General features: G+C 43.8%; 1 protein-coding gene across 1 annotated transcript in view; it reads left to right on the plus strand.

Moving 5' to 3' along the window:
- Positions 1-6,816, plus strand: part of LOC118236664 (max-binding protein MNT-like) — a 24,650-nt gene extending 17,834 nt beyond the window's left edge. Inside the window, exons 5-6 of the mRNA XM_035435207.1 lie at positions 5,121-5,313; positions 5,835-6,816. Of these exons, the coding sequence (XP_035291098.1) occupies positions 5,121-5,313; positions 5,835-6,580 (939 nt within the window). The 3' untranslated portion in view covers positions 6,581-6,816. The remainder of the gene's footprint in view (positions 1-5,120; positions 5,314-5,834) is intronic.
- The last annotated feature ends 12,411 nt before the right edge of the window (positions 6,817-19,227 follow it).

Raw genomic sequence — 19,227 nt, forward strand, 5'->3', positions numbered from 1 at the left:
TTGGACTGAAGGGGGGGGACTGTTTGAGAGAGAGAGAGGGTTGGACTGATGGGGGGGTCTGTTTGAGAGAGGGGGAGGGTGGGGGGTGATGAAGGAGAGCGAGGGGGGGTCTGTTTGAGAGAGGGGGAGGGTGGGGGGTGATGAAGGAGAGCGAGGGGGGGGTCTGTTTGAGAGAGAGAGAGGGTTGGACTGAAGAGGTGGTCTGCTTGAGAGGGGGCAGGACAGAAAGCAGGTCTGCACATTAAGGGTTTTTCTCAGGCTCAGTGGGGCCAGTAGGTCAGTGTTCTGTGTGCTCCTGGTACATTCCCATTGGTCCAGCTTTATACATACGCGATTTTAACGCTGCATTTTCATTGGCTGTTAGGAGTACCTGGTCCTGTTCTGTGCCAACTCAGTTGACTGTCAGATTTTCACTGTTAATTGTATTCTTCCATGTCTGGTGTTAGAGGTCAAAGGTTAGGGGTTGCCTGCCTGTGGCTCCGCCCCTCTCTCTGACACGCAGAGGAGGGTTCATACTTGTTTTGTGTGCGTGCGTGTAGTTTCAAACTTCCTGCCAGACTCCAGGAAGTGTGTAATCTGATGGACAGGAAGGCAGAACTCTGACAGACAGGAACAGATCAGATCTGTTTGGAGCTCACGCACACTGCTGACTGCGCAGTGTTTGAATAAATACCGAGTTCCTTTAAATTTTAGCAGTTAAGCCACTCCCACCTCCAAATAGAAGCTCAAATTAAGCTGAACTCCACCTGTGTGAAGCTGAACTCCACCTGTATGAGTGGGGGGCGCTGAGATAGGGCGGAGTCTTAACTAAGGATGGGCTGTGAGTGACAAACCCATGTGAGTCTGCAGGAGGGACATCTGCGTGTGTGTGTGTGTGTGTGTGTATATCAGCGTGTGTATGTATATCTCTGCGTGCGTGCGTATGTGCACGTGTGTGTGTGTATTTATGCGTGTGTGCGTGCGTGCGTGCGTGCGTGTGTGTGTGTGTGTGTCTGTATTTATGCGTGTGTGTGTGCGTGTGTGTGCGTGTGTGTGTGTGTGTGTGTGTGTGTAGTTAGCATGCATGTATGTGTGTACACTTGGTAACCCCATGTGGGGGGGGGGGGCAGTGTAGGGCAGAGGTAGACTGAGGTGATGGTCTGTTTGGGGGGGGGGTGCAGTGTAGGGCAGAGGTAGACTGAGGTGATGGTCTGTTTGGGGGGGGGGGGGGTGCAGTGTGCCGTCACGCTCTCGCCCCCACCGCCGCAACCTGCTCCTCCTGGTTCCCGTTGCCTTGGAAACCGCGATGGGTTCCAGCTGTTGCCTTGGCGACAGCTGGGGAAGGCGGCAGTGCTAGCAGGAGGTTGCTGTTCTTGATGGGGCGCGGGTGGGGTGGGGTGGGGTGGGGGGGCGGGTGCAGTGTCTCATTTGCTGAGACAAAGGGGACCCCCTTAGCCTCCTCCACCCATGCAGTGTCTGTGGGGAGCGATCTTTCACCGTACCCTGGGGTTCAAACCCCCAAACCCCCAAACCCCCCTCCTGGACCAGGACCAAGCCTAAAATCTCCCACTGACCTTCATGTACATAATCAATAACCTGTGTTCATTCTCCACTGCACATACTGACAGGGAACACACACACACATACTCATTCACGCCCGCGCGCACGCACACACACACACACACATACACACACACACAACCGTATACACACACACGTGCATACACACACACACAACCGTATACACACACACACACACACACACACACACAGCCGTATACACACACACGTGCATACACACACACACACACACAACCGTATACACACACACACGTGCATACACACACACACACACTCATTCACGCCCGCACACACACACACACACGCACATACACACACACACAACCGTATACACACACACGCACATACACACACACACAACCGTATACACACACACGTGCATACACACACACACAACCGTATACACACACACGCACATACACACACACACAACCGTATACACACACACGTGCATACACACACACACACATTCACGCAAACCGCACAGACGGACGGGGGGGGGGATATGGGGGACCATGTGCGAGCTGGTAGGTGGAAGCACAGTGTGGCTCTTTCTGATTGGAGGAGCAGTCGGAGCCCCGCCCCCTGGGGTAGGGAGTCTGGGAGGTACCTGTGTGGAGCTGCAGAGCGTTTCGGCTCTGGGTCTGGGGTTCATTTTGGGACAGCTCTGCTGTGTCTGGCTCATGCCCACAGACGGTGTGTGTGAACCGGGGGAGGTTTCTGTGTGTGTATTTATGTCTTAATGCAACACAGCAGGCATGCAGACAGGACAGTGATAGCCTTAGTGTTAGCGCTAGCATTAGCGTTACCATTAGCATTAGCGTTATCATTCGCGCTAGCCTGGCTATCAGCAACTGTCTTTGAGACCTCGGTTCAGACAGCCTTAGCGTTAGTGTTAGCATTAGCACTAGCCTGGCTATCAGCAGCTGCCTCTGAGACTTGGGTGCAGACAGCTGGCCTACTTCCAGACCGTGTTGTAATCCTGCATCTGAGGCTAACCGAGCAGACAGCCTACCACTGATCACACACACACACACACACACACACACACACACACACACACGGGCCGATGCTATATGAGGATGTTTTTGCGCAGGCTGAATCTCCACCCCTTGGTGAAGAGTGCCCAGTTTAGGATTGGAAACTGCGTCTGGCTGGAGCCATAATGGCCGCCCCTCTGCCCCGCAGACTGACAGCTGGCTCCGACCGGCTCCTGGCACGCAGCGCCTTGTTTCCAGCTCACCCGCCGGAGCGCAGCCTCTCAGTGTGCTGTGTTGGGTGTGTGAGCGCGTGTGTGGAGGTTGTGCTCTCTCTGAACAGCACACAGGCCATTCTAGCCTCTCTCTCTCTCTCCTTTACCCACTTCTTCTTTCTCTCTTGCTTCTTCTCCCTATCTCCCTCGCTCTGCCTCCCTCTCTCTCCCCTCTCCCTCTCTCTCATCCCCCCTCTCTCTCTCTCCCCTCTTCCTCTCTCTCATCACTCCCTCTCTCTCATTCCCCCTCCCTCTCCCCCCCACCTCTCTCTCTCTCTCTCTGCAGTGTAATCTCTGTCCCCCTCTTTAGAGGCATTAAGCCCTCACTCGGGCTGTTCTGCTTCCTGTTGGCTCTTGGTGTCCTGTCAGCTGACCCAGTAGGAAAAACTGGGTCAGCAAACGGTTCGCGTGCGTGCTCTGCCTGGTGCCCCCCCCCCTCCTGCTGGTGTGCCCCCCCCAGTCCCCCCTCCCCCCTCCCCCCTCACACACGCACCCTGTTGCTTTTCTCAGTCTCATTGCTGTTAGTCTCCATGCCAGCGATGCAGGATGGGGGGTAGAGGGGAGGGGGGGGGGGCGTTTGCAGGAGAGCAGTGCACTGTGGGGTCTCTCTGTCACCTGACCCCACCCCACTGTGCCCTGTCACCCCTCTCACCTCCTGTTCTCCTTCCCCACCTATTCACCTCCTTTCACCTCCTCTCACCTCCCCTCACCTCCTCTCACCTCCTCTCACCTCCTCTTACCTCCCTTCACCTCCTCTAACCTCCCTTCACCTCCTCTGACCTCCTCTAACCTCCCTTCACCTCCTCTAACCTCCTCTCTCCTTCTTTCACTTCTGTGACATGTGCAAGGCCACCTGCGTATGTGTATGTGTGGAAAGAGGAAAAACAAACTAATCAGTTTCCCCTGAAGGTGTGTGTGTGTGTGTGTGTGTGTGTGTGTGTGTGTGTGTGTGTGTGTGTGTGTGTGTGTGAAAGAAAAATGAAGATACTAATGTACACAAGCCTGAGTAGAAAAATGAAGTATCCTGAATGGACCACAGTTCTCTCTCAAATTCAAATTCAAAATGCTTTATTGGCATGAAATACATCTGTACTTATTGCCAAAGCGTACACACAGAAACAGGAATAGGAATACAAACAACATGAAATACAAACAACATTGTGGCAACGACAATAATGCAATTAACAGTGTGGTAATGGCCACTCTCTCTCTCTCATACACACACACACACACACACACGCAAACGCACGTACACACACTCATAGTAACGGGGGCGTGGCTATGCAGGTAAAGGTGTGTGAGCTCTAGAAGGGGTGGGGTTATGCAGGTAAAGGTGTGTGGGCTGTAGAAGGGGTGGGGTTATACAGGTAAAGGTGTGTGGGCTGTAGAAGGGGTGGGGTTATGCAGGTAAAGGTGTGTGAGCTCTAGAAGGGGTGGGGTTATACAGGTAAAGGTGTGTGAGCTCTAGAAGGGGTGGGGTTATACAGGTAAAGGTGTGTGAGCTGTAGCAGAAGGAATTTGGCTCCTGGTGGTGGACAGACAGGTTCCTAGGAGACTTCCCCTCTCGTGTATGGGAGGTGCCCTGCAGGGTGTGTGTGTGTGTGTGTGTGTGTGTGTGTGTGTGTGTGTGTGTGTGTGTGTGTGTGTGTGTGTGTGTGTGTGTGTGTGTGTGTGTGTGTGTGTGTGTGTGTGTGTGTGTGTGTGTGTGAATGAGGGTGGGGGGGAGAGAGGTGTGGTCCTTTAAGGGAACTACATTTCTCATCTCAGGGGCTGATGGGTAATGGTGCTGCTCAGAGCTTTGCTGCAGGGGCTGATGGGTAATGCTTTTGCTCAGAGCTTTGCTGCAGGGGCTGATGGGTAATGCTTTTGCTCAGAGCTTTGCTGCAGGGGCTGATGGGTAATGGTGCTGCTCAGACCTTTACTGCAGGGGCTTATGGGCAATGCTACGGAGCGCTATACTGTACCTTCAGGGCAGTTGGCTCAGTGATGTTGTCAGTTGGTATTGGTGCCCCCTTGTGGTGGACTGAACTGTCCGTGCTGGTCGGAGGAGCAGGCTCTCTGGCACATGAGGAATTCAGCGGCTGTGAATATCAGCGCCGTCGCTGATGTTATTGTATTAACGCTGGTTCTGGGTTGGCATGGTTACCGCGTGCCGTTTACACACTGTTCTTTACCCGGGGTGTGTCACTGCTGCTCGTGTCAGTCAGGTGCAGATAAGTCCATGTAGGCTCGTGATGTGATCTTATATGGGCTCAGATGACTTTGAGACTCACCTGCCCCCCCACGCCCTGCCCCCCCCCCCCCCCAGACGCTGAAGAGGAAGGAGAAGGAGTACGAGCACGAGATGGAGCGCCTGGCGCGGGAGAAGATCGCCACGCAGCAGCGATTGGCCGAGCTGAAGAACGAGCTCAGCCAATGGATGGACGTGATGGAGATCGACCGCGTCCTGCGGCAGACGGTGCAGCCCGAGGACGACCAGGCATCCACCTCCACGGCCTCGGGTACGCCCCGCCCACCCAGCCCCGCCCACCCAGCCCCGCCCACTCAGCCCCGCCCACCCAGCCCCGCCCACTCAGCCCCTCCCACTCTGCCACGCCCACCCAGGCCCCACCCACTCTGCCCCGCCCACCCAGCCCCGCCCACCCAGCCCTACCCACCCCGCCCCGCCCACTCTGTCCCGCCCATCCAGCCCCGCCCACCGCAGTCCACTCTGAGTTACGTATTTAGCGCTATGAGTATTTAGAATATGCATTTGATCCAGACCTATTTTAGACTGGATAAACCTCACAAACACTGATCCTAAACTAGACCTCCCCAACCACGATCCACTTCATAACCCTGAACATCTTCATAACCCCAAAATGAAGGCTCAGAACTGTAAGAAGGGTGAATATTTCTCCCTCAACCTGTATTTCCAGCAGTGTTCCTCAGACTGTGTGTGTGTGCGTGTGTGCTGACTGTGTGTTTTCCCTCTCTCCTTCTCTCCCTCTCTCTCTCTCTCCCTCTCTCTCTCTCTGTGCAGAGGGTGAAGATAACTTTGACCAGGATGTGGATGATGACCTGCTACCCGCCACGCCCGCTGCTCTCCCAAAAGTGCCTCAATCGCTGCAGCCCGAGATCCGCCAGGCCCCGCCCCAGGCCGCACCCCTGGCCCCGCCCCTGGCCGCGCCCATGGCCACGCCCGTCATCCTCCCCCAGCACCTCCCCATCCAGCACAAGCCCCTCCCGGCGCCCTCTCTGGCCCCGCCCCCCCAGGGCCCAGGCCACGCCTCCACGCTCCCGGCCATGCTCCCGGCGCACTCGCGCATCGCCACGGCGACGGCGCTGCAGCCCACGGTCATCGCCCACGCCGCGCCCGTCTCCCACGCGTCCGTCATCCAGGCCGTCAATCACGTGATGCAGGCGGCGCCCAAGCACGTGGCCCACATCGCCCCCCACCAGGGCCCCGCCCCCGGCTCCGCCCCCTCCGTGGCCGTCTCCGCCCCCTCCAACGGGCCGCAGCCCATTGGCCACATCACGGTGCACCCCGTGGCCCATCTCCCCGCCCTCTACTCCCAGCCCGTGGCCGTCACCCAGTCGGCGGTGGTGGGCCACATCGCCCACACGCTAAGCCACACCCACGCGCAGGTCAACGGCTCCGCCCCCGGGCCTCAGGTGGGGGCGCAGATGGTAGCCCATCACCCGCAGCTGGTGGGACAGACCGTCCTCAACCCCGTAACCATGGTTACCATGCCCTCCTTCCCCGTCAGCACCCTCAAGCTGGCCTGAGGGGTTGGTGGGGGGGGGGGGTCTGGAGACTGAGGAGGGGGGAGGCGCTGGTCACTAAAAAGTAACAGGTGGGGGCTGAGAGAGACACATATACAGACACACCTGCTGACAATAGAACATCAAAATCCAGATAAAACAAAAACATTTTCAAAGACCGCATTAAGAAAATAAGCATTATAACTGTAAAAAAAACTCCGTACATTCCCAAGAAACCTGATTTTATTTAATTTTTTATTATATAATAGATATACAGATATATACATATATATGCATAGATATATGAAATGGAAAAAGAAGTCGGTATCCATGTGTGTGGATACTTGCCTTTGGGTGATCGTGCTGTCCCACAGGATCTTGGTGCAGTTGTTTCGGGGGTTGGGGGTCAGGGGGTGAGAATTAAGACCTGGTTGTTTGGTGTGTACACAGTGGGGTGGGGGTGTGGGGGGGTTGTCTATCAAGAAGGAATTATGTGCTGGCTGTTCCGATACGGAATTCCAGAGGAGGAAAATAAATTTTTAAAAATATTATATATACATATATATATATAGAACAAATCAGCCTGAACTACCTTGGAACATTTGCGGAATTTTTTGCAGAATGTTTGCGAAACGTTTGTGGAATGTTGCCCCCTTGCGGTTGGCGTTTTTTTCTGTTTCCGTTGACTCGACTTCATCATCCTTGTGTGCGAGAACTCTCTCCTGGATACAAACGACGAAATAACGACGCCGACGTCACCCTGGACTCTCGCCGATTGCTTCAGCTACGCTCAGCTCTCGCGTCACGGTCAGACTTCACAAACGTGACTGTGGTCCTGTCTGTGAGGGAGCATTCTGGGTACTGTAGTTTTAATTTGCTTTTCCCTCCCCCTAGATCTGGCCAACCACGATCGGCGGCTCCACTGCAGTTGGTATACGTAACACAAAAATAATCGTGATTATCCTATTGGTCAGAACGGTCAGGTGGTCGGGTCAGTAGTGCTCCATTTGGATCCTGTTGGAATCTGTTTTCCCTCCCAAGTTTTCAGGGGAGGGGGGGGTAAACCTCGTGATGTGGTCATGTGACCATTGTGTAACGATGGGGTTGGAGTTTGGATCCCAGACTGATATCAGTGAGGGGGTTGAGGTTATACCTCTTTTGCATTTTAAAGCTGGTACCAGGAATGAGAAATGAGGTCTTTGGAATGTTCTATCAGAGCCTGTTCCAAATGTCTCCGTGTGATATTATCGTCTGTGTGACATCATCAAAGAGCAGGTACTGCACTGGGCTTAGCCAGGTTTGCGTTTATGTGCTCTACAGGTTGGTTCCTGTTGGTTCTGGGTCTACAGTGGGAAAGAGGTATAATGAGCCAGCCTTGTTCCAGAGTGGATCAGGTCTCACTGTGTATTAGGACGCCCTATTTGGTGCTCCCTCTTGCCAGAATGTGTCTGGGTTACACTCCCACCTCAGTGTGGCTGCCGTCCTGCTCTGTGCACAAGCGGGTGGCTCCCCCTGCTCCAGGGGAGGTGCTACTGCACCCGAGCCTCAGTGTAGCAGGTCAGCGCCTCACCCTGACCCCTGACCCCAACTGCAAAGGATTGTGGGAAGGATTGTGAACTGATGGCATTTGGCATTCTTCGATCCATTTTCCCAACCCTTGGGGAAATGATGGTCAGATTTGGAAGGAAAATCAGACTAAATATATTACATTTAATAAGATGAGGGTCTTCAAAAGACAGTCATACGTCTGTCAGCACCAACAGCTGCTCTTATGTACGGTGTGTGTGTGTGCGGATGTGTGTGTGCATGTGTCCTTGTGTGTTTGTGGGGCATTTGTGTGCATGAGAGCAAACTTCAATCCCAGCACTCAGTGTGTGTGTGTGCGTGTGCGTGCGTGCGTGCATGTTTAACCCTCACTGGTTCACTAGCCTTGAGAAACAAGTGGCGTTGTGTTAGTTTCTTAGCATGATGTAATACTGTTCTTGTGAGTGGGAGGGGCTAACATGAATGTGATTAAAGTGAGCTCCGCCCCCTTTCCATGTCTTGCAGTACCACATAGATCCAGGAGGAGCACCTGCATATCCATTGTATACCTGTACTATTACATGGCCTGTATGTAGGAGAGATGTAAAACTTTAACTAAAAAAAGACAGAAAGAAAGAAAGAAGAAAAAAAAGCACTGTGATGAGCCAATCGGTTTACAGTTCATTTAAAACTGGCCAGAAAAGCAGTTTCTTCTGTTGTGTGTGTGTGAGTGTGTGTGAGAGAGAGAGAGAGAGAGAGATATGGGGTGGTCTTCTTTTCAAAATTTGTGCTGTTTTTTTTTTTTTTTTTTAAATGTCTAAAATTCAGTTGTCATTTTATATATGTATGTGTGCGTACACATACAGATGTATGTACACATCCACATATAAATATGTGTATTTTAAGATTTTACCCTTGCCTGTTTTTTGCATGTAGATTGCTGATTATTCTGTTTAAATGTTGATTTATTTTTTCTTTTTGTTTATTTTTTTTTGGAAGTTTCTTTAACTGGGACCATGTACAATGCTAAACACCATGGGGTGACCTGAGACCTGTCCACATTGATATTATATATATAAAATTGTGTGTTTTCCCTATGGAGAAAGTTTAAGTTATATATCGCCTGTACATTTTGGGCTGCATCTAGATCTAATTGTCCACTATGTTTAAAGAAAAAAATAATAATAGGAAAAAAAGATACAAAACGAATAAAAAATTCTGAAGATTCTTAATAAATCTTATTACCTTTACAGCAAGACTGTTGTTGAGGTGCTTATTTAGTTTTGATTTATGTATTTCCTTGGAAATATTTAGCTGTGTATAATGAAAAATATATATTACTCTGTTTCCACGTTTTGGTGGTAAGCCTTTTTTTCTAGTGTGCAAATATGGGTGAGGTTATCATTAGAGTTGGTAATACAGTAAGTGTTAGGGTTAGGGTTTTAGGGCTCAAATGAGGGTTAGAACTAGGGTTAGGGTTATGAAAACGATAAGTCTGAGGGTCAAGGCAAGTTTACGGCTGTGTTCAGCAGCTTGAAATAAGGTTAGGACATGGGTTCTTTTTTTATTTTGGATGAGCCAAAAATTTTGTGTATAGTAGCTTAAAAAATCTAGAATATATGCAAATTTTCTCAGGGAAAACTTTTTTTATGGCCTAAAACATATGTAGCATTTGTACTATTGAATTCATGATTTTGATTTAGTTTTTTATCAATTTTAAATGAGTAATCAGATGTTTTCAAATTTTCTTATGGCTTCAATTAGATTTTAGGGCTCAAATTAGGGTTTAGCTAGGGTTAGGGTTATGAAAACGATAAGTCTGAGGGTCGAGGCAACTTTACGGCTGTGTTCAGCAGCTCAAAGAAAGGTTGGGACATGGCTTCTTTTTTGATTTTGGATGAGCCAAAAATTTTGTATATTGTAGCATGGGTACCTATGACCATAAAATGATATAGAATATATTCATATTTTTTCAAGGAAAACATTTTTTTCAATGTCAGCAAACATATTATTTAGCATTTGTACTATTGAATTCATGATCTTGACTTAGTTTTTCAACAATTTTAAATGAGTAATCTGCTGTTTTCAAATGTCTCTGTGGCTTCAATTAGGTTTTAGGGCTCAAATTAGGGTTTAGCTAGGGTTAGGGTTATGAAAACGATAAGTCTGAGGGTCGAGGCAACTTTACGGCTGTGTTCAGCAGCTCAAAGAAAGGTTGGGACATGGCTTCTTTTTTGATTTTGGATGAGCCAAAAATTTTGTATATTGTAGCATGGGTACCTATGACCATAAAATGATATAGAATATATTCATATTTTTTCAAGGAAAACATTTTTTTTTAATGTCAGCAAACATATTATTTAGCATTTGTACTATTGAATTCATGATCTTGACTTAGTTTTTCAACAATTTTAAATGAGTAATCAGATGTTTTCAAATTTTCTTATGGCTTCAATTAGGTTTTAGGGCTCAAATTAGGGTTTAGCTAGGGTTAGGGTTATGAAAACGATAAGTCTGAGGGTCGAGGCAACTTTACGGCTGTGTTCAGCAGCTCAAAGAAAGGTTGGGACATGGCTTCTTTTTTGATTTTGGATGAGCCAAAAATTTTGTATGTAGTAGCATGGGTAGCTATGACTATTAAACTAAATGCAATATGTCCATATTTTTTCAGGGAAAACGTTTTTCTATGGCCTCAAACTTATTTTTTAACATTTGTACTATTGAATTCATGATCTTGACTTTGTTTTTCATCAATTTTAAATGAGTAATCTGCTGTTTTCAAATGTCTCTGTGGCTTCAATTAGGTTTTAGGGCTCAAATTAGGGTTTAGCTAGGGTTAGGGTTATGAAAACGATAAGTCTGAGGGTCGAGGCAACTTTACGGCTGTGTTCAGCAGCTCAAAGAAAGGTTGGGACATGGCTTCTTTTTTGATTTTGGACGGGCCAAAAAATTTGTATATAGTAGCATGGGTACCTATGACCATAAAATGATATAAAATATATTCATATTTTTTCAGGGAAAACATTTTTTTTTAATGGCAGCAAACATATTATTTAGCATTTGTACTATTGAATTCATGATCTTGACTTAGTTTTTCAACAATTTTAAATGAGTAATCAGATGTTTTCAAATGTTCCTGTGGCTTCAATTAGGTTTTAGGGCTCAAATTAGGGTTTTGCTAGGGTTAGGGTTATGAAAACGATAAGTCTGAGGGTCGAGGCAAGTTCACGGCTGTGTTCAGCAGCTCAAAGAAAGGTTGGGACATGGCTTCTTTTTTGATTTTGGATGAGCCAAAAATTTTGTATATTGTAGCATGGGTACCTATGACCATAAAATGATATAGAATATATTCATATTTTTTCAGGGAAAACGTTTTTTTTTAATGGCAGCAAACATATTATTTAGCATTTGTACTATTGAATTCATGATCTTGACTTAGTTTTTCAACAATTTTAAATGAGTAATCAGATGTTTTCAAATTTTCTTATGGCTTCAATTAGATTTTTGGTCTCAAATTAGGGTTTAGCTAGGGTTAGGGTTATGAAAACGATAAGTCTGAGGGTCGAGGCAAGTTCACGGCTGTGTTCAGCTGCTTAAAGAAAGGTTGGGACATGGCTTTTTTTTTGATTTTGGACGGGCCAACAATTTGTATATAGTAGCATGGGTACCTATGACCATAAAATGATATAGAATATATTCATATTTTTTCAGGGAAAACATTTTTTTTTTAATGGCAGCAAACATATTATTTAGCATTTGTACTGTTGAATTCATGATCTTGACTTAGTTTTTCAACAATTTTAAATGAGTAATCAGATGTTTTCAAATGTTCCTGTGGCTTCAATTAGGTTTTAGGGCTCAAATTAGGGTTTTGCTAGGGTTAGGGTTATGAAAACAATATGTCTGAGGGTCGAGGCAACTTTACGGCTGTGTTCAGAAGCTTGAAATAAGGTTAGGACATGGCTTCTTTTTTGATTTTGGACGGGCCAAAAATTTTGTATGTAGTAGCATGGGTAGCTATGACTATTAAACTAAATGCAATATGTCCATATTTTTTCAGGGAAAACGTTTTTCTATGGCCTCAAACTTATTTTTAAACATTTGTACTATTGAATTCATGATCTTGACTTAGTTTTTCAACAATTTTAAATGAGTAATCAGATGTTTTCAAATTTTCTTATGGCTTCAATTAGGTTTTAGGGCTCAAATTAGGGTTTAGCTAGGGTTAGGGTTATGAAAACGATAAGTCTGAGGGTCGAGGCAACTTTACGGCTGTGTTCAGCAGCTCAAAGAAAGGTTGGGACATGGCTTCTTTTTTGATTTTGGATGAGCCAAAAATTTTGTATGTAGTAGCATGGGTAGCTATGACTATTAAACTAAATGCAATATGTCCATATTTTTTCAGGGAAAACGTTTTTCTATGGCCTCAAACTTATTTTTTAACATTTGTACTATTGAATTCATGATCTTGACTTTGTTTTTCATCAATTTTAAATGAGTAATCTGCTGTTTTCAAATGTCTCTGTGGCTTCAATTAGGTTTTAGGGCTCAAATTAGGGTTTAGCTAGGGTTAGGGTTATGAAACCGATAAGTCTGAGGGTCGAGGCAACTTTACGGCTGTGTTCAGCAGCTCAAAGAAAGGTTGGGACATGGCTTCTTTTTTGATTTTGGATGAGCCAAAAATTTTGTATGTAGTAGCATGGGTAGCTATGACTATTAAACTAAATGCAATATGTCCATATTTTTTCAGGGAAAACGTTTTTCTATGGCCTCAAACTTATTTTTTAACATTTGTACTATTGAATTCATGATCTTGACTTTGTTTTTCATCAATTTTAAATGAGTAATCTGCTGTTTTCAAATGTCTCTGTGGCTTCAATTAGGTTTTAGGGCTCAAATTAGGGTTTAGCTAGGGTTAGGGTTATGAAAACGATAAGTCTGAGGGTCGAGGCAACTTTACGGCTGTGTTCAGCAGCTCAAAGAAAGGTTGGGACATGGCTTCTTTTTTGATTTTGGATGAGCCAAAAATTTTTATATTGTAGCATGGGTACCTTTGACCATAAAATGATATAGAATATATTCATATTTTTTCAGGGAAAACATTTTTTTTTTAATGGCAGCAAACATATTATTTAGCATTTGTACTGTTGAATTCATGATCTTGACTTAGTTTTTCAACAATTTTAAATGAGTAATCAGATGTTTTCAAATGTTCCTGTGGCTTCAATTAGGTTTTAGGGCTCAAATTAGGGTTTTGCTAGGGTTAGGGTTATGAAAACGATAAGTCTGAGGGTCGAGGCAACTTTACGGCTGTGTTCAGCAGCTCAAAGAAAGGTTGGGACATGGCTTCTTTTTTGATTTTGGACGGGCCAAAAATTTTGTATGTAGTAGCATGGGTAGCTATGACTATTAAACTAAATGCAATATGTCCATATTTTTTCAGGGAAAACGTTTTTTTTTAATGGCAGCAAACATATTATTTAGCATTTGTACTATTGAATTCATGATCTTGACTTAGTTTTTCAACAATTTTAAATGAGTAATCAGATGTTTTCAAATTTTCTTATGGCTTCAATTAGGTTTTAGGGCTCAAATTAGGGTTTAGCTAGGGTTAGGGTTATGAAAACGATAAGTCTGAGGGTCGAGGCAACTTTACGGCTGTGTTCAGCAGCTTGAAATAAGGTTAGGACATGGCTTCTTTTTTGATTTTGGACGGGCCAAAAATTTTGTATGTAGTAGCATGGGTAGCTATGACTATTAAACTAAATGCAATATGTCCATATTTTTTCAGGGAAAACGTTTTTTTTTAATGGCAGCAAACATATTATTTAGCATTTGTACTATTGAATTCATGATCTTGACTTAGTTTTTCAACAATTTTAAATGAGTAATCAGATGTTTTCAAATGTTCCTGTGGCTTCAATTAGATTTTAGGGCTCAAATTAGGGTTTTGCTAGGGTTAGGGTTATGAAAACGATAAGTCTGAGGGTCGAGGCAACTTTACGGCTGTGTTCAGCAGCTCAAAGAAAGGTTGGGACATGGCTTCTTTTTTGATTTTGGATGAGCCAAAAATTTTGTATATTGTAGCATGGGTACCTATGACCATAAAATGATATAGAATATATTCATATTTTTTCAAGGAAAACATTTTTTTCAATGTCAGCAAACATATTATTTAGCATTTGTACTATTGAATTCATGATCTTGACTTAGTTTTCAACAATTTTAAATGAGTAATCTGCTGTTTTCAAATGTCTCTGTGGCTTCAATTAGGTTTTAGGGCTCAAATTAGGGTTTTGCTAGGGTTAGGGTTATGAAAACAATAAGTCTGAGGGTCGAGGCAACTTTACGGCTGTGTTCAGCAGCTTGAAATAAGGTTAGGACATGGCTTCTTTTTTGATTTTGGACGGGCCAAAAATTTTGTATGTAGTAGCATGGGTAGCTATGACTATTAAACTAAATGCAATATGTCCATATTTTTTCAGGGAAAACGTTTTTCTATGGCCTCAAACTTATTTTTAAACATTTGTACTATTGAATTCATGATCTTGACTTTGTTTTTCATCAATTTTAAATGAGTAATCTGCTGTTTTCAAATGTCTCTGTGGCTTCAATTAGGTTTTAGGGCTCAAATTAGGGTTTAGCTAGGGTTAGGGTTATGAAAACGATAAGTCTGAGGGTCGAGGCAACTTTACGGCTGTGTTCAGCAGCTCAAAGAAAGGTTAGGACATGGCTTCTTTTTTGATTTTGGATGAGCCAAAAATTTTGTATATTGTAGCATGGGTACCTATGACCATAAAATGATATAGAATATATTCATATTTTTTCAAGGAAAACATTAAAAAAAATGTCAGCAAACATATTATTTAGCATTTGTACTCTTGAATTCATGATCTTGACTTAGTTTTTCAACAATTTTAAATGAGTAATCTGCTGTTTTCAAATGTCTCTGTGGCTTCAATTAGGTTTTAGGGCTCAAATTAGGGTTTTGCTAGGGTTAGGGTTATGAAAACGATAAGTCTGAGGGTCGAGGCAAGTTTACGGCTGTGTTCAGCAGCTTGAAATAAGGTTAGGACATGGCTTCTTTTTTGATTTTGGACTGGCCAAAAATTTTGTATGTAGTAGCATGGGTAGCTATGACTATTAAACTAAATGCAATATGTCCATATTTTTTCAGGGAAAACATTTTTTTTTAATGGCAGCAAACATATTATTTAGCATTTGTACTATTGAATTCATGATCTTGACTTAGTTTTTCAACAATTTTAAATGAGTAATCAGATGTTTTCAAATTTTCTTATGGCTTCAATTAGATTTTTGGTCTCAAATTAGGGTTTAGCTAGGGTTAGGGTTATGAAAACGATAAGTCTGAGGGTCGAGGCAAGTTCACGGCTGTGTTCAGCTGCTTAAAGAAAGGTTGGGACATGGCTTTTTTTTTGATTTTGGACGGGCCAACAATTTGTATATAGTAGCATGGGTACCTATGACCATAAAATGATATAGAATATATTCATATTTTTTCAGGGAAAACATTTTTTTTTAATGGCAGCAAACATATTATTTAGCATTTGTACTGTTGAATTCATGATCTTGACTTAGTTTTTCAACAATTTTAAATGAGTAATCAGATGTTTTCAAATGTTCCTGTGGCTTCAATTAGGTTTTAGGGCTCAAATTAGGGTTTTGCTAGGGTTAGGGTTATGAAAACAATATGTCTGAGGGTCGAGGCAACTTTACGGCTGTGTTCAGCAGCTTGAAATAAGGTTAGGACATGGCTTCTTTTTTGATTTTGGACGGGCCAAAAATTTTGTATGTAGTAGCATGGGTAGCTATGACTATTAAACTAAATGCAATATGTCCATATTTTTTCAGGGAAAACGTTTTTTTTTAATGCCAGCAAACATATTATTTAGCATTTGTACTATTGAATTCATGATCTTGACTTAGTTTTTCAACAATTTTAAATGAGTAATCAGATGTTTTCAAATGTTCCTGTGGCTTCAATTAGGGTTTAGCTAGGGTTAGGGTTATGAAAACGATAAGTCTGAGGGTCGAGGCAACTTTACGGCTGTGTTCAGCAGCTCAAAGAAAGGTTGGGACATGGCTTCTTTTTTGATTTTGGATGAGCCAAAAATTTTGTATATAGTAGCATGGGTATCTATGACCATAAAATGATATAAAATATATTCATATTTTTTCAGGGAAAACATTTTTTTAATGGCAGCAAACATATTATTTAGCATTTGTAGTGTTGAATTCATGATCTTGACTTAGTTTTTCAACAATTTTAAATGAGTAATCAGATGTTTTCAAATGTTCCTGTGGCTTCAATTAGGTTTTAGGGCTCAAATTAGGGTTTAGCTAGGGTTAGGGTTATGAAAACGATAAGTCTGAGGGTCGAGGCAACTTTACGGCTGTGTTCAGCAGCTCAAAGAAAGGTTGGGACATGGCTTCTTTTTTGATTTTGGATGAGCCAAAAATTTTGTATATAGTAGCATGGGTAGCTATGACTATTAAACTAAATGCAATATGTCCATATTTTTTCAGGGAAAACATTTTTTTTTAATGGCAGCAAACATATTATTTAGCATTTGTACTGTTGAATTCATGATCTTGACTTAGTTTTTCAACAATTTTAAATGAGTAATCTGATGTTTTCAAATTTTCTTATGGCTTCAATTAGATTTTAGGGCTCAAATTAGGGTTTAGCTAGGGTTAGGGTTATGAAAACGATAAGTCTGAGGGTCGAGGCAACTTTACGGCTGTGTTCAGCTGCTTAAAGAAAGGTTGGGACATGGCTTCTTTTTTGATTTTTGATGAGCCAAATATTTTGTATGTAGTAGCATTGGTACCTAATACTATATGATGTAGAATATTTGCATTTTTTTTCCCCTCTAATTTTTTTTTTTTTGAATGACCTAAAACATTTTATTTCACAGTTCATATGTATTATTGAATTCATGATCTTGACTTTATCATGATGTTTTTTATCGGTTTTAAATGAGTAATCAGATGTACCAAAAGTGCCTATGGCTTCAATAAGGGTTTAGGGTTCAAGTTATGGGTTCATAAGGGTTTGTGTGGTATTTTCATTGGGTTGGATTAGCGTTAGTGCAACAGTTCTTGGACCCAACATGTTTTCCTTTTTGGAGGTGAGTCATGTAGTCATGTGTATTATGGCTGGGGTTAGGGTTATGGGCAGCTTTACAGTAAATGAGGGATTTGTGCTTTGATCGGATACGCTTTTGCATGCACAGATGGTAGAAGAAACACCAGGATGTTGTTCTGTGGGTTTGTGGGTAGCTTCTGTTTGGTCACAGAAAGGAAAACTGACTTCCCATAGCAGTCAGAACTGAAGACCCACATCCACAGCCTGCACCCTGACCTCCTCTGGCACCTTTACCTGTGGCAACACCTGGCACAAGGTAACCTCTTTGATTTTTTAATCTTTAATTTCGAGTCTGTTTTTTTTTTTTTTGTTGTTGGTGTTATTAATTCCATGTAGTTGAATGCTCATTATGGTAGTTTTGTTCTTGTTTGTAGTTAGTTAGTTTTGTGTTTAACAGGGTAGTTGGCTGGGTAGAGTCTGCAGTTCTTGTACTTGCTGTGGGGTTTGGGGCTGCACTCTCTCTCTCTCTGGGGAATTACTACTCTTCAGTCTCTGGTCTTTACACTTGTGTTTACACTGTAACCATAGACTGTAACCGGCTCTGTCTGCTAAATGCCAGTAACGTAAGTGACTCATATTGTGAACGTACGTGACATTCCTTTCCGTTACTACCCTAGGAAATTCCTTGAACTTTGACCTCTACCAATCAGCCAATCACATGGCAGATTAAACATTAGAGATTCTTTACTGAAGTGGCGCTTATGAAAGGACGCGTGTATAGTTCACGTGTTTAAATGTTTAAACGTGAGCTTAAACGCTCATGTTTAAAAAAAAAAAAACTTGCTCACGTTTAAAAAATAAAAAAAAACCGATATGCTTAACAGAAAGGATGATGCTTAAATTAATTCTAAATTACAATAACATGACATAAATGGTGCTGGTCTGGTGCTGCAGATAGCAGTAATTCGCCTGATTGCTGTTGCACGGGGTTCCTGGTGTCCAGCTCTTGAAATCTGGAATGCATTACGGTCCAAACGCCGGGGCTTCCCTTTTACCGTTAAACCTGCTCGGCCATCTTTGATCCGCAACAGGATCTCCGCGCCACCGACGACGAGTTCTGCAGCATTCCAGAGCCGCAAGCTTGCCAAAACTTTTTTCATTTATTTTTTAAACCGGTATGTTCTGTTGGGTTTGGTTTTTAAGTTGCGTAATAAGGCTTTTAAATGGAGACTACTCCCTCAATCACGCGTCACCTTTGAGGAAGTAGGCCTTGATTTGAAATTGACCTCAGAACGGATTTATTAGTTGAATACTGCGTTTGTTGAGAGCTGTAGATCACTCAATAGTGTACTTCTGAGCAGGCGTGTAAAAGAGGAACAGTAAGAACAGGCTGGACTGGTTTTTATTTTTGGTCAGGTGGATTCTTTTAGAGTAGTTTTGTGAGGTGCCTACCTGTTCAGGTTTGTGTTTTATTGGCTGTAACTCTGGCCAGAAATTACCTTTGTTTCCTGGATGTGCATTTGAACTTCGCCACGTTGGTTTCCGATTGTTCAGTTGCGTATTCCAATTCAGCTGCCTTCTGGTTGTAGTACTCAATTTTGGACAGCAGGCGGCAGAGTTGTGCTGTAAAATGAATGCTTAAAACGTTTGACGTTTAGTTTCAAGCCCTGCTGCTGCTGCTTGTGTCTCCAGGATGTTTTCCCCACGATTCCGCCCACCACAGCACGATTCAAATAATTTAATGAAAACAACCAAACGATTTATAGATTATTAATCGGCTAAAATCTGTGACATTGCAAAGTGAGGACTCCGTACAGCATTTAAGGGCCTTAGAATACTTGTGTCAAATATGTGGGCTCTGGGGACATCTAGTGGCCATTCGGGGAATTTCAGGGACTCCAACATTCTTGTTGGCTGAATGTTAGAGTGGCTAGGTTTTATATATTTGTTTACGCCCAGTGCTGTGCTGGGTGTAATTAGTGATGGATAAATGTACCAGATAATCTGGGGGGGGGGGGGGGGGGGGGGGAGGATTGGG

The sequence above is a fragment of the Anguilla anguilla genome, chromosome 9 (assembly GCF_013347855.1).
Source record: "Anguilla anguilla isolate fAngAng1 chromosome 9, fAngAng1.pri, whole genome shotgun sequence".
Lineage (NCBI taxonomy): Eukaryota > Metazoa > Chordata > Actinopteri > Anguilliformes > Anguillidae > Anguilla > Anguilla anguilla.